Source organism: Canis lupus, chromosome 27 (assembly GCF_011100685.1).
Source record: "Canis lupus familiaris isolate Mischka breed German Shepherd chromosome 27, alternate assembly UU_Cfam_GSD_1.0, whole genome shotgun sequence".
In the NCBI taxonomy this organism is placed as follows: Eukaryota; Metazoa; Chordata; class Mammalia; order Carnivora; family Canidae; genus Canis; species Canis lupus.
The window spans coordinates 7682170-7705757 of record NC_049248.1 but is presented as its reverse complement, the minus strand read 5'-3'; the positions used below and the strand labels follow the sequence as shown (position 1 = coordinate 7705757).

At 52.5% G+C, this 23588-nt stretch overlaps 2 protein-coding genes and 1 long non-coding RNA gene across 19 annotated transcripts in view; 2 read left to right on the top strand and 1 right to left on the bottom strand.

Annotated features, from left to right (window-relative positions):
* Nucleotides 1-1929: 1929 nt before the first annotated feature.
* Nucleotides 1930-23399, bottom strand: LOC111092766. Of its 6 annotated transcripts, XR_005379797.1 has the most exons (6): nucleotides 23316-23399; nucleotides 22890-23021; nucleotides 5474-5651; nucleotides 2660-2814; nucleotides 2375-2515; nucleotides 1930-2105 (listed from the first exon to the last, which is right to left on the bottom strand). It is a non-coding gene; the product is annotated as an uncharacterized LOC111092766 (long non-coding RNA). The 6 variants fall into 6 exon arrangements; XR_005379792.1 differs by lacking the exon at nucleotides 2660-2814; XR_005379796.1 differs by lacking the exon at nucleotides 2660-2814 and having other exon boundaries at nucleotides 22890-23018; nucleotides 23316-23377.
* Nucleotides 3031-13060, top strand: LPAR5 (lysophosphatidic acid receptor 5). 5 transcript variants are annotated; one of them, XM_038576605.1, is made up of 3 exons: nucleotides 3031-3296; nucleotides 8088-8184; nucleotides 9418-13060. In XM_038576605.1, the coding sequence occupies exon 3, from the start codon at nucleotides 9654-9656 to the stop codon at nucleotides 10752-10754; it is 1101 nt and encodes a 366-aa protein (XP_038432533.1). In that variant the 5' UTR covers nucleotides 3031-3296; nucleotides 8088-8184; nucleotides 9418-9653; the 3' UTR covers nucleotides 10755-13060. The 5 variants fall into 5 exon arrangements, with proteins under 5 accessions (XP_038432533.1, XP_038432532.1, XP_038432536.1 ...); XM_038576606.1 differs by lacking the exon at nucleotides 3031-3296 and adding an exon at nucleotides 7439-7483; XM_038576604.1 differs by lacking the exon at nucleotides 8088-8184 and having other exon boundaries at nucleotides 3041-3296.
* Nucleotides 21412-23588, top strand: part of CHD4 (chromodomain helicase DNA binding protein 4) — a 29693-nt gene continuing 27516 nt past the window's right edge. For 6 of the 8 annotated variants that reach the window (XR_005379782.1, XM_038576579.1, XM_038576581.1 and 3 more), the window contains exons 1-2: nucleotides 21412-21569; nucleotides 22436-22613. Coding sequence is in view for 7 of the 8 variants with exons in the window: in XM_038576579.1 (XP_038432507.1) it covers nucleotides 22514-22613 (100 nt within the window). In the remaining variant the exon portion in view is untranslated. Of the gene's footprint in view, nucleotides 21570-22435; nucleotides 22614-23588 lie in introns of those variants that run through there. The other 2 variants (XM_038576580.1, XM_038576577.1) reach the window with 1 other exon arrangement.

Genomic DNA, 23588 nt, shown 5'->3' with positions numbered 1-23588 from the left:
CGGGCTCAGCCAGAGGGGCTACCATCTGAGTCCCCCGTTCCCTAGAGCCCACAGCCTAGGGAAGCCAGACAGAAGCAAGGAGGAATGGCTCTGGACAGGGTGTGGCATGGGGCTATGAGTGGCAGGAATGAAACCACCTGCTGGAACCCAAAGAGAGACACCCAGGGGGAACTGGTATAGTACAGCTAGAGGTGAGTGGGTTAGTCATCTAGCATCGGTGAGTGGGTGTGTCAGTTGAACTTCCCGGAAGCTGGGGAGTGTGTGAGCCATGGGTGGGAGCAGGCATTAGTAGGCAAGAGTTGGGGCTGGATTAAGTGCCATTCTCTGCTGGGGTTTCTTCCCTAGCCGGCGGTGAAGGCCACTGAGGGCACTGCTTCCTCTCTCTCCCTGCCCTATGTGGGGTTGGGTGAGTGCAGGGAGCTGGGACACGCTGAGATCTGCCAGGAGAGTGTGTCCCCACCCACCTCAGGAGCAGGTCCTACCAGCCTAGCCCAGCCCAGAGCAGGCAGCGGAAGCCACAGTGAACACAGGTATGGGGCTGTCACAGGTGGGGTTGAACCTTGCAGGGGGCATAAGAGGCAGTGGACTTCTTTTAGAATGGGGTCTGTGGGTGGGGATGGAGATGAGGAGGGCCATGGGCCCTGGAAAATCTTTTTGAATAGAGTAAAAAGCTAAAGGGGGATGGGAGGTGCCTGGGTGGCTCCATCGGTTAAGCGTCTGCCTTTGGCTTGGGTCATGATCTCAAGTCCTGGGATGAGTCCCACATTGGGCTCCCTGCTCAGCTGGGGGTCTGCTTGTTTCTCTCCCTCTGCCCCTCCCCCTACTCATGTGTGCTCTCTCTCTCTTTCATAAATCTTAGGGGAAAAAAACTGTAAGGGGCTGCCTCCAGCAGACAGACCTTTTCAGACCCAGCCAGGGGAGGCACCACACTTGGCACACCCAGGAGTGCCCCTCTGAAGCCCAAAGCCCCCACAGTGGACCACCTTGGGGAGATGTCTTCCCCTTCACCCCTTGGGCCCCCACTGTTATGCTGAACCCTAGGCTTCCTACAGCCACTTAGGAGGGCTCTGTGGGGATGGTATCTCTTTTCCCACTCTCAGATAAAACTTAATCCTGGACCCACTCACCCTCTTCCCCCAGGCCAAACCCTCTGCTAGATGACAATGAACTAACCCGATTAAACTCTACGAATGAGTTTAGTGGCACAGATGTGTTCTTCCGGTTATCCTTCCCAGGTAACCAAGATGTATTTTAATGGGGTCTTTGAGAAATACTGCTTAAACCCAGTGCATTCATCTTCTATAGGAGATTAGACGAGATGGTCTCTAATGTCCCTATAACTCTGATAGAATGTGGCTCATGAGTGGCATGAAGGGGATGAAATTTCCGATATTGAGTGCAGGTGGGGGAAATATTTGAGGGTCAGCAAGGCCTTATGATAACTTTAGATCACAATACTAAGGGCAGCTGCCTACCCATCCCTTATGTTTAGGGTCGCCCCTGTGACAAGAAGGGGAACTCCCACCAGGTTGTATCTCCAGCTTCTTTTAGGGTAAGAAAATTGTAGCCCCAGAGGGAGACAGAGGCAAGGAGTGAGGGAAAAATAGGAACTTGCCTGTACCCGTAAGCCTTACCTCCTGGCCATTCAGAGACCCTAAGGCCCAGCTCCTTGTCTGGCTGATGTTCTAGGCCTTCCACAGCCTGCTGCCCCCAGAGTATACCCCAGCAGCACAGACCCCTTGTGTGCCCAGGCCCACAAGAAAAGGGGCAGCAGAAAGGGTGAGGGTGAAGCCAGGGTGTGCAAGAAGTGCTGCCCGAGTTCAGAGCAAGGTCAAAGAGGCCAAAAGCCTCCGGGCTTCTCTGCGGGGGCAGGACCCATCCAGGCCCCAAAGCAAGGGTAAGAGGCACACAGACTACGCAGAGTACAGGGCTGCAGCAGAGGGCTAGTCCAGCCCAAGCGACTTCTCTGGATTGTGACTTTATTTCCTGTTTTTCAAGCTCTTGAAAGCAGGGTGGAGGGACATGGGCAGGTGGTGCAAGGTGACATCCACACATAGGGGAAACAAATCACTGAGCTGTAGGCCACCTTTACTTTCTGCTTTTGCCTGGGGGGAAAAATGGGAGAGATGAGATCAGAATACCCAGGGAGGGAGAAGACATGGCTGAGGATGATACTGGAAATGAAAGAAGAGACAGGCTGAGGTGGGGAAGGGTGGAGAAAGGCTGGAGCAGGAATTCTGGCTGGAGAAGCAGAGCAAGCCTGGGACAGGAAGAGGGACAGGGAGTTAGGACACAACACCCCCCAGGGGCCTGTGTCAGATGCTCCTCTCCTTGGGAGGACTGTGGCCCCTTTAGGAAGAGGCCATCCACTCACCATGGTGACATTGTACTATCCCCACGCCAAGACCCCTCCAATGAGTGGGTTCATCCGTGTCCTCAGAGCAGCTCTAAGAGCTTTTCACAAAGCCTTCAGACTTCGTTAAGCTTCCGCTGGATGCTCCAGCCTAGTTTGGATCTGTTTGGGGAGTCGGAACATACACGTATTAAGAGGTATAATTGAGAATTAAGCCTGTCTGGGGGTCAAGGGTGTATCCTCCCACAGCCACCCACGCACAGCAGCAGAAGTGGGCTCAGCTAACGTGGTGGTTAGAATCCATACCGTGTAAGTGTGGGACAGGCTAACTGGCCATGACTCTCAGCTGTGGCCTCCAGAATCTAAAATGAAGTTTGAAGCTGTTCTAGAACAGATCTTCTGGGGCAAGGAGGATGAAATCTGAGATCCCTCCTTTTCAAACTCCTGGAGAATATGAATTACTAAAGAGAGGAGACAGAGCAAGGCATTTGGTAGACGCACGAGAGCGGCCGGTGGAGGGGGGACAGTGGTGTCCATGGAGAGTGTGACAGACAGGAGGAGGGTGGACAAAAGTTATTTCTATCCCCTCACTGCCCCCACCATTCTCCTGAATCACCTATTCCTTTCTCTCCAGCCCTCTGCACTGCTGGTCAGCCGCCAGAAGGGTAGATATCACGGGCAGGTTGTGTGGAGGAGAGGGAGGGATGGCCATGACCTAGCCTCCTGCTCATTTTTACTCAATTTTCACTTCCTGCCTGGCGGAAAATAGCTCTGCCCCTCTGGCTTATCTCAGCAAAGAGCAGTGCCCAGCCCAGCTCAGAGGGCAATGGGACAGGTCCGATAGGCCCTGAGTCTGTCAGGAACCCGGGCCTCAGATGTGAGCATGGAAAGCTGGAAGAGACTGGAGGGAGGAGAGGAAAATGATGTCCCTCCTGCTCTGTGTGTGAGTGGTGGTGGTGGGGCGGGCGGTGTGAACTGGGCAGTCCCCAGGGCCATCCCCATAAGCAGGGTGCTTCCTTTCCCCCGAGTGTGTGTGCGACCCCTCCGTATGGCTATGTGCTCCTGAGGCTGCATGACTCTGTCTGTGCAAGAATATTGTCCCTAAGGCAAGGGCTGTGCCTTCTCTTCCTCCTCTGGCCTTAGCTGTCCGCACCTCCGTGCGTGCACATACTTGTGCGTTGGTGGGTGTGTATGTATAGTGATTGTACGTTACCAGGGATCTTGTGTGCATGTCTCTCAGTGTACCTACACCTCTGTGTGTCTTTGCACGTGCATGTGTGTGTAGTGGCGTGCTCATTACCACAAACATGGGGCTGGAGGCTGCTTAGATTATGGGGACCTAAAAAAAAAAAGATTATGGGACCTCCATGTCCCTCCTCTCTGGTGAAACGAAGCCCTGGTGTTGGTTCTTTTCTGGGACAGCTGCTGTTTCTTTCTTCCAACATCTTTTCTACAACCTGACCTCTTTCTCAAGGCAGGACTGGGGAGAGATCCTGGGCTGTCCCTCCCCCTCACCGCCACCCCCCCCCCCCAAGCTAGTGCCCTCCTTCCATTTCCTGTTTGCCTCCTTTTTGGCAGTTTTCCCCATCTTTGCCATCTGGCCTGGCACTGTGCCCATTCAGCTCCACTGACAGGAGCCCCAGGGAAGCAGGCAGATGGGGTGGGGACCAGGGCAGGGGCCTGGCAGCTCTCAACACCCAGCTTGGGCCATTGTGTGTGTATCTGTCAGAAAGAGATTACTGTTTGACAAAAAGGGCTTCTTCATTTTGGGATCCAGTAACAAATGCATCGCCATCATGCTTTACTAAAGGTTTCCTAACTTTACCTATAAGTAGCAGCTCACCTAATATGTTTTTGGTTTCTTTAGTGTTGTAACTTTGTTGACAGAGATACTTGAGATTCTTGGAAAATAAATATTCACTCATTCATTGTCTTTACGTGCCGCCTGGTTGTAAGAAGCAGTTGATTCTTTAGGTAGTGGTTAAGAACGATAAAGTGTTATTGTAATTATAGTGTAAACTGTTTTTTTGAAATTTTAATGCAAGCTGTTTCCAAGCAGGCCTTTTAGGGGTCATAGTCTTTTACTAAGTGAATGATACATGTGGACAAGATAGTCAGGAGTGAGATAAGAAGCGGGTGGTGGACCGATACAAGAGATATTATAGCAAGATTACAGGATGGATGAACATGGGGGAAAGGGACAGATTTTCTTCCAGGCGGTCAATGAATGTCACGAGGGCTACTGAAGTGTGAGTGTGCTTGGAAATAAGGCAATGGAAGATGGGGCCCCACCTCTTACCATCTAGCTGGGGTTGATGGAAGCAAATAAACATACATAAAACAACCTGAGTTCAAAGCAGCGAAGTAAGCACTTAAGTAGGTAAGAGGACATCATAAGGAGGAACACTCCTGTTTTGTGTGTGTGTGAAAGTGAGTTGAGTCTGTGTTACCAGTGTTTGAAGTTTGAGAAAAAGTGGGCTGTTAAAAAAGTATATTTCATCTGGGCAAATAAGGAAGTAACCTAGTTTTTCTGTGGGCACAGACTCCTTATGGGCAGGTGCTCTGTGCAGCATGCATCCTCATATCTGACCAGCTCCCCAAGGGCAGCTTGGAGGTGGGTTTGAATCTCAAGTCTGAATACTGACTGAGCTCTAGAATTTGTTTCCTTTCCTGTAAAAATGAGGGAAGACACCTCCCTCAAAGGGCTGTTGGAAGGATTAAAGACTATGCGTATAAAATACCCTGGGACCGACGCCTGGGTGGCTCAGTGGTTGCCTTTGGCTCAGGGCGTGATCCCAGGGATCGAATTCTGAATCTGGGCTCCCCACAGGGAGCAGGCTTCTCCCTCTGTCTATGTCTCTGTCTCTCTCTGTGTCTCTCATGAGTAAGTAAATAAAACCTTAAAAAAAAAAAAAAAACCACAAACCCCTTGGACATGCACTGAATGGTCATAAATGATCACTAGTATTTTTCACTCCACATTTATTGAGGCAGTGGCTGGGGAGACAAAGATGACTAAGTCACAGTCCAACAGCCCTTCCCTCTAAGAGCTCACAGTCTAACAGGAGGGGCAGACTAAGAAAAGACAATTACAGTAGAGGTGGAACACCTATGGTAAACCTGTGCACAAAGTGGAATCCCCAGGGAAGGAAACGACATCTGTCCTGCGGGAAGGGAGGGAGGCAGGCAAGGCTTCACAGAGTCCTAAGAAATGATTGACTTTGCCAGTTGGAGAATGAGAGGAGGCAGGGCATTCCAGGTTGAAGAGCTGGCCCCGCACGTGCAAAAAAGCAGAGTCCTGAAAATATAAGGTTGGTGCAAAATTATTATTAGTTTGGTGTGACTGGAGCAAAGCAGCATGGGAGATGGGGGCATGCATCAGGGAAAGAGTCTGGGTTTTTTTGCTTTTTGGCGTGTTTCAGCCCCACTTAGTCTGATTTTCGTTGTTGAAATTGGTGTTTTGCAGAGGAAATGTTTATTTCCTTTAACTGACCTACTAAACCTCGTACAAGTTTTAAACTGCTGGTAGTCATGGTTGGAGGGAGAATAAATGAACAGAAAACCCACAAGAAAACTTCTTAAGAGTCAGATTTACAGCCTGGTTGCATGTAAGAATTTAAGCAGTTCTGGGGTGCCTGGTTGGGTGTCAGTGGAGAGTGTGACTCTTGATCTCAGGATTATGAGTTCAAGCTCCTCATTGGGTGTAGAGGTTACTTAAAAATAAAATCTTGGGGTGCCTGGGTGGCTCAGCCAGTTAAGTGTCTGCCTTTAGTTCATGTCATGATCTCAGGGTCCTGGGATCCAGTGTTGGGATCCCTGCTCAGTGGGGGGCTCTGCTTCTCCCTCTGCCCCTCCCTCACCCGCTCATGCTCTCTCTCTCTCAAATAAATAAAACCTTAAAAAAATTTTTTTTTAAATCTTGGGGCACCTGGGTGGCTCAGTTGGTTAAGCAGTTAAGCATCTGGCTTCGGCTCAGGTCATGATCCCAGGGTCCTGGGATAGAGCCCGGTATCAGGCTCCCTACTCAGTGGGAGTCTGCTTATCCCTCTGCCCTTCCCCTGTTCATTCTCTCTCTCTCTCTCTCTCTTTCGTGCTCTCTCTCTGAAATAAAATCTTAAAAAAAATCTTAAGGGACATCTGGGTGGCTCAGTCAGTTTAGTGTCTGGCTCATGATTTTGGTTCAGGTCATGATTTCATGGGTCCTCGGATCAAGCCTTGCAAACAAGCTGGAGTTGGACTCCCTACTCAGCGGGGAGTCTGCTTGTGAATTCTGCCCCCCCCCATTCGTGCTTGTGTGTGCACTCTCTCTCTAAAATAAATAAATCTTTTTTAAAAAATAAAGTCTTTAAAAAAAGATTTATTCCTTTTAAAAGGAATAAATCCAGTATCTTGGGATAATTGCTCAAGGCCTCTGGATGACTTTGCTCCCTCAGATGGCATGTGGACCCCATGTTCACAGCATTATTCACAATAGCCAAAAGGTGGAAGAACCCAAGTAACCATCGACAGATAAATAGATAAACAAAAAATATAAAAATATATATTATTCAGCTATAAAAAAGATTGCAGTTCTGATACATACTAAAACATGGATGAATATTGACAACTTTATGTTAAGTGAAATAAACCAGACACAACAGGACAGATATTATATAATTTCACTCATACGAGATTTCTGGGATAGGTAAATTCAACTTACACAACTCAACACCGAGAAAAACACAAATAATCTTATTTTAAAAATGGGCAGAGGACCTGAATAGATGTTTCTCCAAAGAAGACATCCGAATGGCCAACAGACACATTAAAGGATGCTCAACGTCACTCATCATCAGGGAAATGCAACTGAAAATCACGATGAGAGAGGCACCTGGGTGGTTCAGTCTGTTGAGCATCTGACTCGATTTCAGCTCAGGTCATGATCTCAGGGTTGCGGGATAGAGCTCCATGTTGGATCCCTGCTGGGCGTGGAGCCTACTTAAGATTCTCTCTCTCCCTCTGCCCTTCCCCCAACAGAGACAAGAAATAACAAGTACTGGCAAGAATGTGGAGAAATAGAACCCTCGTGGACTTTTGGTGGGAATGTAAATTGGTGCTACGACTGTGGAAAGCAGTATGAAGGTTCCTCAAGTAATTAAAAATAGAATCAGCATATGATCCAGTAATTGCACTACTGGGTATCTACCTAAAGAAAATGAAAATACTAATTCAAATAGAATAGGCAAATTCCTGGAGACAGAAAGTAGAATCGACATTACCAGGAGCTGGAGGGAGTGTGGGGAGGGAATGGGCAGTTAGTGTTTAATGGGTATAGAGTTGTTTGGGATGATAAAAAAAAAAGTCTGGAAACAGTAGTGATGGTCATACAACATTGTGAGTGTACTTAATTTCACTGGATTGTATATTTAAAGATGGTTAAAATGGTAAATATGAAGTTGTGTATATTTTACACACAAGATGGACTTTGGAGGTTAAGATGGCAGAGTAGCTTCTGTGGCATTAGGGCATTAAGGAGGGTGGGATCCTGAGACCATGTCCTGTCCTCGGGCCCTTTCACCTCCTAGCCATATCCTGCCTGAGAGAAGCTGCTGCCTGAGCACTGGGGCTGCCGTGGGCTGCTCTCCCTGTGGCCTTGGCGGTGCCCTCGGTACTTTCTTGCCTCACTGCCACACTCTCTGGACTTCGGGTCCCCTCTGAGCCCTCACTAAAAAACTACTGTCTCTCTCCATCACAGAACCCCAGCTGGGAAGCTCCCTAGGTAGATCCTCCAGGAGAGCACATGGAAATGCTCAACCCACAGCACCTTCTCCCTGCCTGGCAGGACTGTGCTGGTATGTGCTCGAGAGCCCATTATGTTATTCTCCCCATTTTACAGATGAAGAAATGGGGAGAGTGGTCAAGCAATCGAGCTGAACCTGGGTTGTTCTGACCATAAACCCAGCCCACACAGGAGCAATGGTGGATGTGATGAATGAGGCTTGGATTTTGTACTGTACTAGTGAGTTTGAACTTTATTCTCTAGATAATGGAGATCCAGCAGAACTGGGGAGTTCCAGGGGAGGTACTCCATCATATTTCTCACCATCTGACACAACACCTATTTACTTGCATTTTACTATAGGTTTCCCTTCAATGGGAGTAAAGTAGATGGGGGCAAGCTCTTTGTTTTTTGTTCAGGGCTGTGAACATGCCTGGAACCTTCTAAAAGCTTCTAAAAAGTTCAGTAAACATCTGTAGAAGAAAGAAACAGAGATATTATGTATTAGCAGCAACTTGTGCATTTTACACATACCTCGTTTAACAGCCTCATGAAGTAGGAGACACCCCCCACACACACATACATTGACACGACCACCTTTTTCCCCAGGTAAGGAAAATGGGGTTCAGAGAGATTAAGTCACTTTTCTGGGGACAAAGGTAAGCAAGTTGGCAGAACCAGGATTTAAACCCAGGCAGTTGGGGATCCCTGGGTGGCTCAGCGGTTGAGCATCTGCCTTCCACTCAGGTCCTGATCCTGGAGACCTGGGATGGAGTCCCACATCGGGCTCCCTGCACGGAACCTGCTTCTCCCTCTGCCTGTTTTTCTGCCCGCCCCCCCCCCCCAATGAATAAATAAATAAAATCTTTAAAAATAAAAAAATAAACCCAGGCAGTTGGACTCCAAAGCCTGGACTTCTAACACTACCCTATCTAGCCTCACCAGAAAGCTATTCTGGATGCATGGAAGGGGGAGGGGGGTGTTTCTGAGGCTGAGAAAAGACTCAAGACGCTAGCTAGCCGGGGGGGACACCTGGGTGGCTCTGTGGTTGAGTGTCTGCCTTCGGCTTCGGGCATGATCCTGGAATCCAAGGGTGGATCCTGGGATCCTGGGATCGAGTCCTGCATCGGGGTCCCCACGGGAAGCCTGCTTCCCTCTGCCTATGTCTCTGCCTCTCAAGAATGAATGAATGAATGACTAAACAAATATATGAAAGGAGAGGGCAGCCAGGTTAGCTAGATAAACATTTGAGGCTTCTATCCCTGTCCTTGCATCACCTTGACTTTGGCTTGCCTTCCTCTTCCAGGTCCCCGGGCTGAGGAAGCGGTGACCCAGAGCATCCCGGCGGCGCTAACGCTAACGGCCATGCCCCCTGCAGCCCTACAGCCAGCCCTACAGCCGTAGCCCACACTCCCAGGCGCTGCTTGCTCCGCGATGGGCTCTGCGCAGCCTCCGGGCCTCGCCCCGGGGACTACCACCAGGCGGGGGGCCCGGCGTGCCCGCTGATGCCCCGGGCCTAGCTCCTCGTCACGCCCCGGTACCATGCTGACCGCCTCGGCCAACAGCTCCGTCCCCCCATGCCCCGACTACCGGGTCACCCACCGCCTGCACATGGTGGCCTACAGCCTGGTGCTGGCCGCGGGGCTCCCCCTCAACGCGCTGGCCCTCTGGGTCTTCCTGCGCGCGCTGCGCGTGCACTCCGTGGTCAGCGTGTACATGTGCAACCTGGCGGCCAGCGACCTGCTCTTCACGCTCTCGCTGCCCGTGCGCATCTCCTACTACGCCCTGCACCACTGGCCCTTCTCCGACCTCCTGTGTCAGACGGCCGGCGCCGTCTTCCAGACCAACATGTACGGCAGCTGCATCTTCCTGACCCTCATTAACGTGGACCGCTACGCGGCCATCGTGCACCCACTGCGGCTGCGCCACCTGCGGCGGCCCCGCGTGGCGCGGCTGCTGTGCCTGGGCGTGTGGGCGCTCATCCTGGTGTTCGCCGTGCCCACCGTCCTGGTGCACCGGCCCTCGCCCTGCAGCTACGACGGCGGCCGGGCGCGGCTGTGCTTCGAGAGCTTCGGCGACAAGCTGTGGAAGGGCGGGCTGCTGCCGCTCGTGCTGCTGGCCGAGGCGCTGGGCTTCCTGCTGCCGCTCGCGGCCATGCTCTACTCGTCGGGCCGGGTCTTCTGGACCCTGGCGCGGCCCGACGCCACGCGGAGCCGGCGGCGGCGGAAGACCGTGCGCCTCCTGCTGGCCAACCTCGTCATCTTCCTGCTGTGCTTCGTGCCCTACAACGCCACGCTGGCCGTCTACGGGCTGCTGCGGGGCAACCTGGTGGCGGCCGGCAGCGAGGCCTGCGACCGCGTGCGCCAGGTGCTCATGGTGATGGTGCTGCTGGCCAGCGCCAACTGCGTGCTGGACCCGCTGGTGTACTACTTCAGCGCCGAGGGCTTCCGCAACACCCTGCGCGGCCTGGGCACTTGGCACCGTGCCAGGACCTTGGCCACCAACGGGGCGCAGGGGGCGCTGGCCGAGCGGCTCACCGAGACCACCTGCATCGCCGGGCCGGCTCCCGCCAGCCGAGTGCCTCCCGCGTCCTCCCCCGGGGGGACGCCCTTGACCCAGCGCCGGGAGGACTCGGCCCTCTGAAGTGCCCAATGTGCTGCCGCCCGGTCACCCCCACCTCCCACGCACACGCACACTCGCAGGGTGTGTACATGAGGGAAGCGGATTGGGCACTTGGACTTCCGGGTGGCCACTGCTGCCCATAAATACACAAGAGAACCAAGTGTGGGGATCCAGGGGCACAGGGAAGAGTGACGGTAGAAATGCCTTTACTTTGGTGGTGACGGTGCGGTGAGCCGGGGCAGACCCCTTCCCCAGCCCCGAGGAAGTGTTGCTGTGAGCTTTCCCGGTGCAGCGGCCGACTGGGACCGGATGACATGCCCTGGGTGTGGGCATGAAACACTGTGGAGAGCTAGTAGTTGGAGCAGAAAATGAGTGTCCTGAATTTAGACCAACCACGGCAGTCTTAGTGCCTCGGATGCCACCCACTCTCACTTCCACCTGGCCTTCCCCTGCCCAGCACCGAGGCATGAGCTTACTGGATGCAGACAGAATTGGTTTCATTCTTGGTTAGTGACTTGTAACAATTTAGACCTGATACCTAGCATGGGGTGTTTGGGGACAGGACAAAACTGTGAGTGAGAAGGTGTTCCCCCTCCCAAGATTCTGGTCCCTTTAGCCCTTTCTAGGTATCCTTTCTCCTTCCACCCCACCCCGCTTTTGGGACCCCCTCCATTCTAGGTCCTAAATTCTCTCTCTCTGCCTCTGCAGCTTCATCTAGAATTAAGGAGAAAATTCTTTGTACTAAAGTAGCAATTCTCAGACTCTGTTCCTGACCCTTTTACAACTCTTAAAAATCGAGGATTCCAAAGAGTTTTTGCTTATGCTTTTGATACCATAATAGAAATTAAAACTCGTAAGTTTTAGCAACAGAAACACACAAGCAACACACTCCATTAGCTGTGAGAGCAATAATGTCATCACACTTCATGAAGCTTCTAGAAAACACCGTAAGCAAGGAGATTGCACAGGACAAACAACATGGTGGGAGTAGTACTATTCTGAAAATAACCTTGACCTTGTGGACATCCTCAAAGAGTCAGTACTGGAGTTCATGTGTAACTTCTTCCCAGGGCATACATATACATTGTTGCTTATTACTGCCCGAAAGGGCAATACTCCATAAATTAAGTGCTAACTGGAGTACCAAAGTTTTAAGGGTTTGCAGGGGGAGAAGTAGGAGCTGCACATTCAGTGCAGTGCTACCTTGGGTTTCCTGGTGCTGGGGGCAGCTCTGAGGTGGGGTGAACTAGTCACACACACACACACACACACACACACACACTCAGAGGAGGGGTGGGCTTCTCTTCCTGCAGAGAGAAAAGGGAACTGTTGCCACAGCCAGGAAAGAAGTTTCCAGGGAAATAAGTGCAATGGGAGGACAGGAATAGGCTGTCTGTTCTGAGCAAGCTGGAGGCAAGGAAATGGAAGACTGGTTAATGGGCCACCTACGGTTTCCTTCTTCCCTCTTTACCAAGTAGGGCTGGGAGGGGTTGCAGAGTTGGCATCTTTAGGCTCTGCATAAGTGAGGAAGTTGCTGCCATGCGTATGTCCTGTATGCATTTCTGTTTCTGTCTCTAGGTCTCTCAATGATGTGTGTGTGCGTTGTGTGTGTGTGTGTGTGTGTGAGAGAGAGAGAGAGAGAGAGAGAGAGAGAGAGAGAGAGAGAGAGAAAGAGAGAGGGACTGTCAGGGTCTTCCCCTGTGTGACTATGTATTTTAGTTTGGAGTAAGCCTTTTGTGTGTCTTCAAGAGATTGCTCCAGATGGTGATTTACAGGGGTAAAATGACCCCTGGTGGCCAAAGCGGGGAACTGACCCAGATTCCTCCGTGATAGCTTTCAAGTAGAGCCTTACACCATCTGGTGGGAAGATAGAGCCCTGGGCCAGGCCCCCCTGTGGCTCTCCTAGAGGCCTGATGGTTAGCACCTGCTCCATCTTGCTTCATCCTTAGGGTTCAAGACGCATGCCCCGAGAGCATAAAAGGTAGTGGTAGTCCAAAGTCTCAGAACTTTGCCCTATCCAAACTGAACTGAACTGAGTACAGTTTTTAAAAATTACTTGAGTATTTTTATATTCTGGTATGTGAACAAATTCCAAAGTAATAAAAACTCACATAGAAAGTAGCATGCTATATAACTATTTATTTGTATAGTTTTTACAGTTTCTTGTCTGTTTCTCCGCCCCTTCCCCTCAGGTAGAATGTAAGGTCTCTGGGGGGGGGGGGGGAATTTCTGTTTGCTTGGTTCTCTGTTGTATCTCCAGCATCTAGAACAGCGCCTCGCACAAAAGAAGCACTTAATAAATATTTGTTGAATGATGAACTGTTGAATTTTGGTGTGGAGTAGTCTACTGTCTCGTGGGGGACCACAGAACAAGTCAACAATTACCACTCAAGACAGGATGCAAGAAGGCAGAGTAAGGTGGTGGAAGTTAATTTAGTGGGCATTGGGAAGCTCCTAAAGGTTTCTGAGTGAGGCTCTGCTCACTCTGACATACCATGTGGCATCAGCTGTAGGGAAGTGAGGAAAGGAAGGGGGAAAGGAAGACTGTTTGGGGTGCTGTTAAAATTGCCAAGGAGAGGTGTGACCATGGCCTGTGGCGGTGGATGGAAATGGGTCATCTCCAGTGTGAAATCTCTGGTGTTTAAGCTCTGGTGGGCTGTTGGCCTGCACTCAGTATATCCAAAGAGTTCTGATCACGAGAATAGAGAGGCAGGAATAGATTCAGGAGATGTGGCAGGCAGAGGAGGCATGAACAGAAGAACTTTACAAGTAACAAGCTGTAGAAGTCTAAGGACACCTGTAGCCAGCCACTGCCATTTTCACAGGATTCTCCAATTACCAGATGCACAGTAAGACAGATGCAAGATGGCGGGGGGGGGGGGGGGGGGGGAGTCCAGAGCCCTAACCCAGCATCCTGGAGAGGCCACATTTGCACATTTGCAGTTTTAGGAAAATCCAAATGGGGGAAATGAGAGCATCCTAGATGGAGGAAGAAGAGCGTTTAACAAGTTTTGAAAATACTCCCTATACCAGGATCTCAATGTGGTGCTTATTACTATTGATTATATTATTTAGTGATTGGTTATTATAACAAGCCAATGAATTAGGGATGATCATTATCCCCATTTTCCAAATGAAGCACCCAAGAGAAGCTGGGGTCTGAAAGTCACACAAACAGGAAGAGGCATGGTATCTATTTGGTTCCCAAACTCCCATTCTTTGCAGGACATGCTACCATATCTTTTCCTTCCTGAGGCTTCCCACCTTCTCATCCTGGCTCCGTTCCATCCACCTTTCTCCTGGCTTCCTTTATCCTCCTCACACAGGCCACCTCTCTCAACTATGTCTCTCACCCTGAATCTGCTGCACCTCTCCGCTCCCTCTTCCTACTACTTCCTCCATGCTACTAACCCATTTACCCTTCGGCACACCTGCCCCAGGCTCCCGCACAGAGCACCGGTGCCCCTGGAGAGAACTGGGCTTGTTCACAGTTCCAGTTGTGTTGAGCCCCGAAACACACCCCATTGAGGCCTTAGAAGGGAATAGCTAGTTGGTGGCATATCAGGCCTTGGTGGAGTTGGCCATGACTCCCCACCCTTAGCCAGGAGGTACCCAGCATCTGGAAGGCAGCCCTCTTGCTTGTTCACCAACTAAGCCAAAGAGGAGACCTCCCCCTAGGTCTCCTCAGAGTCTGCTTCCTCTGCAGAATGGTCCCTCCACATGGTGAGAGTAGCTGGGAGAAGATAAACAATAATTGGTCTTGAAATTAAACAAATTTAGGAGAACCAGGGTCAAGATAAGGGGTCCCAGAGGGGCAGGGATGCTTCTTTCTTAGCCCTGAACCGAGGGGTTGCCACCAGGGGTCCCATGGAGGAAGTGGGGAGGGGGGAGGCTAATTTTCTCACACCACTGGCCTGTCTTCTTCATTCCTTCAGGAGGCCCTGGAGATGGAGGGAGCCTGGGTAGCTCTCACCATGCTATATCCCTTCCAGAGGAGGTAGCACCAAAAAGTGAAGTTTCTCCCTTGGGCTTTGGGGAATCCCAAAGGCTCTCAGAACCAACCTGGGCCAGTAGTAATTGCAGCCCTGTCACTTCTTGAAAATGTGACTTTAGCAAAGTTACTTCAACTCTCTGAACCTCTGTTTTCTGCTCTGTGAAATGGGGATCATAGTATTTACTTGTTGGGTTGCTGTGAGGTCAGTGAGATCACCTGTGAAAGACACCTGAGAGAAATCCCATAAGGGGGAGCTCTCTTTTCAACACAAGTATGGGGAGGCGTAAAGGAGACTGTAGGATTGGTAAAGTCTGTTTGTGATGCCCAAGGGGAGTGTTTCTGGAAGACAGCAAGGGCTCCAAGGTAATCCTCAGGCAGACAGAGCTCTGCCAGCAATCAGAACCAGGGCCAGGGGATGGGTGAGCAAGGCAGGCTGGGCAAGTTTCCATGGTGCTAGGTCAAGTAGACAGCTTTCAGGGGCAGTGACCGGCCTGTTGCCCTCTGGGGGCACTCTCTCCCCACTAGGCCTAACATCCATCCCACAGACAGAGGAGTGGGTAGAAAAGTGCCTGAAAGGGAGAGGAGAGGGGGCATGGGTTGAAGCACCAAGCAAAGGAGAAAGGGCAAGAGAGGAGGCTGGAGGGGAAGTAAGGGCCCAGGCAGGCACAGGGTGGGGCCGGCCGAGGGGCCTAGGGCAGGAGGGCGGGAGAGGGCCTGGGAGGGAAAGCGCCGAGGAGGGAGGAGGGAGGGAAGGGAGGGAGACCAGCGGCGCTGACACAGCCTCGATGTGTGGAACGGGCTGGGGTTTGGCCCACAGGTCAGGCGTCTGGCAGTATTATGGGATGGAGAGGCCTTAGGAGACAGGGAGAGTATTATGGGCTGGAACAGCCTTAGGAGACTGGGGAATATTATGGGCTGGTGAGGCCCGGATCCAACTGGAGGCGGGAGGAAGGGGTGCGGGGCGGGAAGGGGGGGGTGGTGGTGGAAGGGAATATTATGGGCTGGAGGCCTCCTGCGACCAGAGGCAAGAGTATTATGGGCTGGCAAGGCCTTCGGTGGCCAGAGGGGGGAGCAGCGGGGGATGGCACCGGCTGCATGTGACTGAGGGGGGGGCCAAGTTGGGGGGGTGGCGAGTGGGGGTGGGGGAGCATATTATGGGATAGCTCTTTGTACCTACTGCGGGGACTGCTTCTCCAGAAGATATTATGGGATGTCGTGTGTGGGAGGGGGAGTGGGGCTGGGGGGATTATTATGGGATGGTGGTGCAGAATGGGGAGGGCCTGAGGAGCTCTTCTCCAACACCCCCTCCACCCCTTACTCTCTTGCCATCCTCCCTAAGGTCTGTCTTCTCTTTCAAACGGCCCAAGGGGAACACCTGAAATCCACCCCCCCACCGCCACCCCGACACGCACACACTTTGAGCACCTCAACCCATCCTGGGCATCTACCCTAACTAGCAGACACCTCCAGGGTGCTCAGGGGGGAAAACGGCCCCTGGGGAATGGGGAGAAAGCCCCAAAGCAGGGTTGGAGTGGCCAGTGGACCACACCTCCCACCTGCACGGTGTCCCCTTGGCTCTCAATCCCCTTGGGCCACTCTCCTCCCCCTTCTCCCTCCACAAAGTGGGGGCCCTTGATCCTGTTCCCCTCCCCCCTCCCCTCCATTTCCTCTCCAGCTCCCTCCACAGCCGTAACCAGTAAAACAGGCGGCCAGCTATTATGGGATGGCTGCTCCCGGCAGCTCTGCAGGGAGGGGGCGGTCACCGCGGAATGTCTCTTGTGGGTGGCTATTATGGGATGGCCGCCTCTCTTTTTTTGGGGGGGTGGGGGCTAGCAAAGAGAAGGATTATTATGGGATGTGCCCTGCACAGCTGGGTGGGGCTGTCCTGGGTAGGTGAAGCTCTGGGGAGGTTGGGGGGGGGGTGGGTGGTGAGGAAGGAAAGGAAGGAAGAGGGAGGGAAAGGAGCTGGGGAGGGTGGGGTGAGCCCTGGAGTCAGACCTGAGGCCTGGCAAGAGTAACTGACTGGAGAGGTTCTTCTGTGACAGCTGTTTGAAGAGGCCCCTGGGGCAGGCAAGAGTTGGTCAAATCTGAACCCTGGACACCTGGGTCCCTTTGCAGCTTGTCAGCTGCAGGGTGGCTGAGTCCAGGGCCTGCAGCACTGGGCTGGCAGTGAGAATGCCTGGGTTCTGGCTGTGTGGCACACCAAAGGGAGTAGTGCTCCTGGGTGACCACAGTACCTAAGCACTCTCCTCCCCACTTTGTCTTCCTGGATTTGAGACTTGGGACTACAGCTCAGGTAGGTAGGTTGGGCCAGGGGGGCTTTGCAACCTTGCAGTCACACCCAGGGGACAGAGGCTCTGTTGGCTCCTGAAGGACAAATGCCTGGCCTGTCACCCCCCCTCCCCCAAACCCTGCACACCTGCATCCTGTCTAGCCATTAGAATGCATTGTCACTTTGGCTTTTCTTCCCTATGTTGTCTTTATAAACCCCTTTTTCTGACAAAGCAGGAGAACACTGGTCCCTTAGACCTCTTATGTGCAGAGTTTCTGGGGCTCACGCAGAACAGAGATGTAGAGAGAGCATGTGCTGAGAACTCCATGGACAACCCACTCTGAGTGTTATTCTAGGTTCTTCTGTACCATGGGATGGAAACAGAACTCTAAGGTAACCGGCTAGAGAGGCTGTCCCCCTGGGTGCATTAATCAGGAGATTATCCCACCCTCAGTCTCTGTGGGCCAATCATGCTAGTGGTTTATTTGTAATTTATCTGGAAGAGTAGCATGGGGCCAGGATAGGGAGTGGGGGAGTATAGAAGCACCAAGACCATAAAAGCAATAGTTAAACGCACACATCCTAGCCCTCTCTGGAACTCAAGAAGAGAGGAGGGGATTCTAACATTCTCCTTGTGGTGGTAGCACGGAGAGGTGGGGAGTAAGATGAGGAAGGTGGTAAGTGGGTAGAACTTGCAGGGATGGGGGCAGAGGGCTGTGGAGGACAAAATCTATCCATATTTATAACCATGGGCACAAAGCTGTGGCTACCCAGTTATAAAACTCTCTTCCTGGTTTATATTATGAATCACTGTAGTAATGTGGTATACATAGGAGAAGAAAAGGCTAAGGGCCAGATGGAGATATTACAGAAGGGAATTTGAGGCCCAGAGGCAAGCTGGATCCCCGAGAGAAAAGGGGGGAGAGAGGAAGGCATAATAGATCTCCAGCAGCTCTACTTGCAAAAGAGAATCTTGTTGGAAGAAGGTATACCTACATTATGGTATCTTAAAAGAGCTGCCTCCTCTCCCCTAAGCAAAGAGTACAAGGTTCATCTTTAGTACTCAGAGAATCATGGGAGAGGGTTTGCACAAATGGATGGGGCCCAATTTTGGTGTCATGAGAATTGAATGAGGGAGGCTATGACAGCCTTACAGAATGGGGGAAACAGCCTGTACACCCATGGACGTGGCAAAAGGGTGGTCTAGGCAGTTAAGTCAGGCAGGAGTTGGTGAAAAGAAGTATCCACATCACCGGTGCTCTGCTTGGAAGCAAAGGGATAGTAACTTTCTTTCTTTTTAAGATTTATTTATTTATTCATGAGAGACACAGACTGAGAAAGAGGCAGAGACCTAGGCAGAGGGAGATGTAGGCTCCCTGCAGGGAGCCCAATGCAGGGACACCATCTCGGGATCTCAACCTGAGCCAAAGGCAGGTGCCCAAACACTGAGCCACCCAGGCGTCCCGGGATAGTAACTTTCTTGGAGCAAGTTCTTACCTCCTGAGTTTATTTCTCCTTGCTACATCTCCAGCCCTGGGTTCCTAGGCAAGGGCAGAGTCCTCTGGCCAGGTCCCTTCTCTAGGAAAGTGAGATTAGAAGAGCAATGCAGTGATGGCGTGAGGTCTATCCTATTCACTTCTGATTAGGAAGGCTCCTCCTAGAAGAACATCCCAGTTTCTCTACCACCTGTCCCACTGCCATAGGTCTTGGATTTGTATGAAAAAGGCACATGACAACAAAGAAAGGCATTATCTCTGCCTCAGGGGTCAGGGGCAGCAAGGCAGTGGTGCCGGGACATTGGTTCTCATCTGGGTCCTGGCTCTCTGGGGATCAGGAAAGAGGGAAAAGTGACAGATTTATGGGTGCAGGCTCTCTGAGGGCTAACAGGTCTTAAGATTGAGCTCTTGGACTTTCTAGGGCTGGGTCCCCAAGGTACTGCAAAATAGGCCCAGTCTGGGAAGTGGAGGGTACATGTTGGAAGACTTCCTTGCAGCATAATTGAATGAAAGAAGCATCCTGGAATGTTGACTTGTACACAGGAGGGAAGATGGTGAATATTATACATCAAAAGGTTTTTTTGGATGGAGCATGGGGCCTCAACAAGATAAGAATGGGGGCAGTTGGAAGTATGAGACTTCAGGATACAAACAATCCAGGTTAAAAATGTCCAGGACAGGGATGCCTGGGTGGCTCAGCGGTTGAGCATCTGCCTTCAGCGCAGGGCATGATCCTGGAGACCCGGGATCAAGTCCCACATCGGGCTCCCTGCATGGAGCCTGCTTCTCCCTCTGCCTGTGTCTCTGCCTCTCTCTCTCTCACTGTGTGCCTATCATAAATAAATTAAAATAAATAAATAAATAAATAAAATCTTAAAAAAAAATGTCCAGGACATTTAGGGTCAGCATAATTTGGTGTTCAAGAATGAGGGTAACAATTCTGGTGTGTTAAGAGTCTCTCAAGAAGGAGGCACATGATAGGATATTATAGGATTTCAGAAACGCTGGATAGATGGACATTGCTTTCCAATCAAAATCCCTTAGTGTGGTAGGGAACAGAGAGGAGATATCTTGGCCACCCATCTATATCATCCTTTTGGAATACCTTCTAGCCTATAGAAGGACTATCAAGAACCTCTGTTGGGATCTGATCTCTCCTGAGACCAGTTGGGATTTATTTTATTCTCTGTAACAGGAAATTGGGAAATAGCACTGAGCAGTGTTCCCTTGACACCAGACATTCTATCTTGTCTCATTGTTTGATGAAGGGAGGCACCTGTGGTTCTTGCATTCCCTGTGGTGCCCACCTTGGTGCCTTACTAGGTATGCTGGCAACATCTGTTAAATGAACATGATATATTATATATATATATCCTCATGTCACATCATGGTGGGATGTCCATCCATGGGAGTGGCCCAGGTGTGTTGCACCATCTGACCTGGAGAGGTAGGATGAGGTGGGAGAAGGACTGCTGAAATGTTGAGAAGTAGGCTAAAGACTCCTTTCTAAAGATTGGAGTTTATTATGACTAGGGGAAGCTGTGGGGTGAATTAAACTTTATGTAAATGGTTCATCTGGTCAGCCTGGTATTTGGCTGGTCTTACTCAATATTTAAGAGCTGGAGCTGGAGGTAAGCATCTGGAGAATAACTGGATTTGGGTGGGATTGGGTGGGGCCCTAGGTTGACTGGCAGTTCCTGAGAGTCTAGAAATGGTCTGAGGGAAGGTAGGGCTTGCCCTAGACATCAAGAGGTTTTATGCCAGGATACTGCTTTGGCCCAGAAAGGGATAAAGGTATGTACAAGTTGGGGTGGGCACAGGGCAGTGCGGGTAGCAGCCTGCTTCACAACCTTGTGGCTCTGGGTGTTAGAATAGACCTGATGGCCTGAGGAGGTGGGGGAGGTATGAATGTGAATATTATGGGATGCCTGGCTGGAAAGGTATAGGGGTGGTGGCTGGCGATGAAGCATTATGGGATGTGCTGGGAGTATTAGAGTATGTCTGGTGGACCTCGGGCTCCTTGACATTATTATGGGATATCAAGGTGTGGGTGGGAGAGTAAAATTATGGGATATCTTTCCAGCGTTAGAGGAAAGGAGATTGGATGTCCATCTGTAGGGTGACAGTGGGGCTGCCGATCATTAGAGGATATCTCTTTGACAGAGAAGAGGTTACTATGGGCTGTGGAGTTAGAACGCATGTATGAAGGCTGAGGGTGGTGGTGTGAGGATCTAGACCCTAGTCTGCAGGGGCTGAGGGCAGCTCAGGCTAGGGGGTTGGTTATTATGGGATGTCAGTGTAAAAGTGGGAAACTGATTATTACGGGATGTGTGTGGGAGGAGGCCGAAGTGTCCGTTGTAGTACTGGGGGGGGGGGGGCGTTGTTTCTGACTATTATGGGATATCAAACTGGGGGTGGATGAAGAGTGGTTATTATGGGATGTCTGTGGGGGATGGGGAATGAGTATTATGGGCTGTGAGGCTTAAGTGCTGGGAGGGGTGCTTATTATGGGATGGCCATGGGGAAGGAGAGGTGACGAATTATTATGGGATGTTAGCATTAGGGCCAAGAGTGAAGAAGTTGGCAAAGGATGGCTATTATGGGATGTCTGAGGTGGGGAAAGGGTTAGTTGCAAAGGTCTGCAATATTATGATATGTCAACAACCTTAGCATATAGGTGTATGGAGTGTATGTGTGTGTGGGGTGGTGGTGGTGGGGTGTCCGTGTGTATTATGGGATGGCCGGAGGTGGGTGGTTGCCCGGGTGACACGCGCGCGCGCGCTCGAAGGGGGCGTGGCCAATGGTTGCCGGAGCGACGAGGGGGCGGGGGTTGCCCGGGAGACCTAAGGAGGAGGGTGGCGGTAGTGGAGGGGGGGTTGGAGTTGGTTGAGGTTATTATGGGCTGTCCGTGGGGGGGCGGGGCCTGTGCGGTGGGATTTCCCGGCCGGTGTTTCGGGCCCTTTAAGAGGCGACGCCGGAGCCGGAGCCATTTTCCCCCCTTCGGCCGCGGCGAGGAGGAGCCGGAGCGGGAGTGACACCGGGCCGGACCCAGCGCGACCTGCGGCGGCTCCGGGGTGAGGAGAGCGCGGGGTTCCTAAAGAGACGCCCCTCTGAGCCTGACCAGCCCCCAAGCTCATCCCTCCATCCACCCCTTCCTCAGATGTCCCGGACTCGCGGACCGCCCCCTGCCCAGAGGAGCCGACCCTTCCTTTTCCTTGCCTGCAGGGCGCCCTGCCCCCCCCGCCCCCGCCCTGAGCCGGCCCGAGTCCTGCCCCCCGCGGCTCCCACCTCGGGCTGGGTCTCCCACAATGCCCGGCGCCCGCCCCCTCGCCCTTTGCTCACTTGCCCCCCGGGACACGTGGCCCGGCCCCCTGCCCGGTGGGCGCTCCCTCGCCCCCCGCGTCCCAGCCTCCAGCCCCCTGGAGCGCCCGAGCCTCCACGCCCCCTCGGCCCCGTGGCTCCTCCGGAGAACCTGAGTTGTCCCAGAGGACAGCCTTTGGAGAGCTGCCCTGTCTGGGGACTGGCCCCTCCCCAGGCGCAGGGAGGCGCCCCCCCACCCCCAAGTGACCTTGTGTCCCCGAGCGCCTCGCTGCCTGCCGCCTCCCCCGACCCCCCCGCGCCGCGGCCACTCGGACCCCCCTCCCCCGACATACCCTGCTCGGTCCAGCCTGGTTTCTCCCCCTCCCCACGCCTGCACCAGCCTGCCCTCGGGGGCGTCGCTCCCGCTCATCTGGGGGGCTCCAGTTGGGGAGCCGGCTTCCGGGCTGCCCTCGAGGAGTGTGGAACTAAGTTCAGCCTGAGTGGTTCGGGTGCCCTGCTAGGGTGGCTGGGGTTGGGGGGGCCGCTTTGGTGGTGGGCGGAAAGAGCGGGTGGGTGTGGGGGAGGGGGACAGTGCGCGTCACTGACTGTTCTCTCTTTCTTCCCCCCCTCCCCCGCACAGTGACTCGGGCCAGTGTAGAGGGCCCCAGGCCGCAGGCAGGAGCAGCTGGGCCAATTCCCTGGCCGGGAGCGGAAGGGGATGGCGTCGGGCCTGGGCTCCCCGTCCCCCTGCTCCGCGGGCAGCGAGGAGGAAGATATGGATGCACTTTTGAACAACAGCCTGCCCCCACCCCACCCAGGTAAATCTTCCCCAAGGGCCCTGGGCAGGAAGGAGGCATTTGGGCCCTCCCTAGCGACTCTGGTGAGGCAAGGTTGAGTTTCTCTCTCTCCGTGCAGAGTCTGAGGTGGAGGGCATCCGAAGGGAGTGGTTCCCTTCTGCGGAGCTCTTGTGGGAGGGGGTGGAAGCCATGTGCCTCCTGGGCTCTGGGACCGAGATGCAAGCTTGCTGCACTGTCTGTTTTAAGGAATGCTATGCAGTTCCCAGTTGAGGGAGCCCTCTGGTCTGGAGACCTTACCTTGTGTGGGTCCACGGAGGAATGCAGGTGGCTGGGACCCGTTGGAGGCGGGGTGGGGGTTCGGGTGGGTGTCGAGGATTGCATGTTGAAGACCAGCCCGGCATCTGTGTTAGCAGGATCCTGTGGTTGCTGCTGTGGAAAGGAGAGAGGGAGTGCTGGTTACTCTCTATCTGATTATTTTTAGCTTCTGATCAGTTACCGGTTTTCTGTGATGTCTCAACTGTGAAGTTTGAATTGCGCTCCTCAGCTGGGATGTAGAGAGCTTTTAGCAGGCAGATTGCTGGAATGTTTCAAATGGGGAAATGATGGGGGCTTGGGGTAGGATGTCACACCCTGAAGGATATACTAGGGAGGGGCAAAAGAAGGGAGGTGACACCCTGGGCAACCCCCCCCCCCCTTCCCATAGCAAATGGACATGATACAGACTTTTTTCCTAGAGGCTTCTGCTTTGGTGCAGGGAGCCTAGGGTTTGGGCTGGTGTCATGAAGTGTTTGTGTAGGTGTGTTGGGGGTTGTTCTGTGTTTGTGGGTGGCTCCTGGGACTGGCCAAACCCGTATGGTTGTAATCATCCTGCCTGATTGGAGAAGCTCTTGTCTCTTCTCAAATGGTGATTGATGTCATGCATCTGAGTGGATGTCTCTCTCTTGTCTGTCTTTCCTTTTTCACAGCCCGTAGCTAAGTCACCTACTTGTTTCCTTG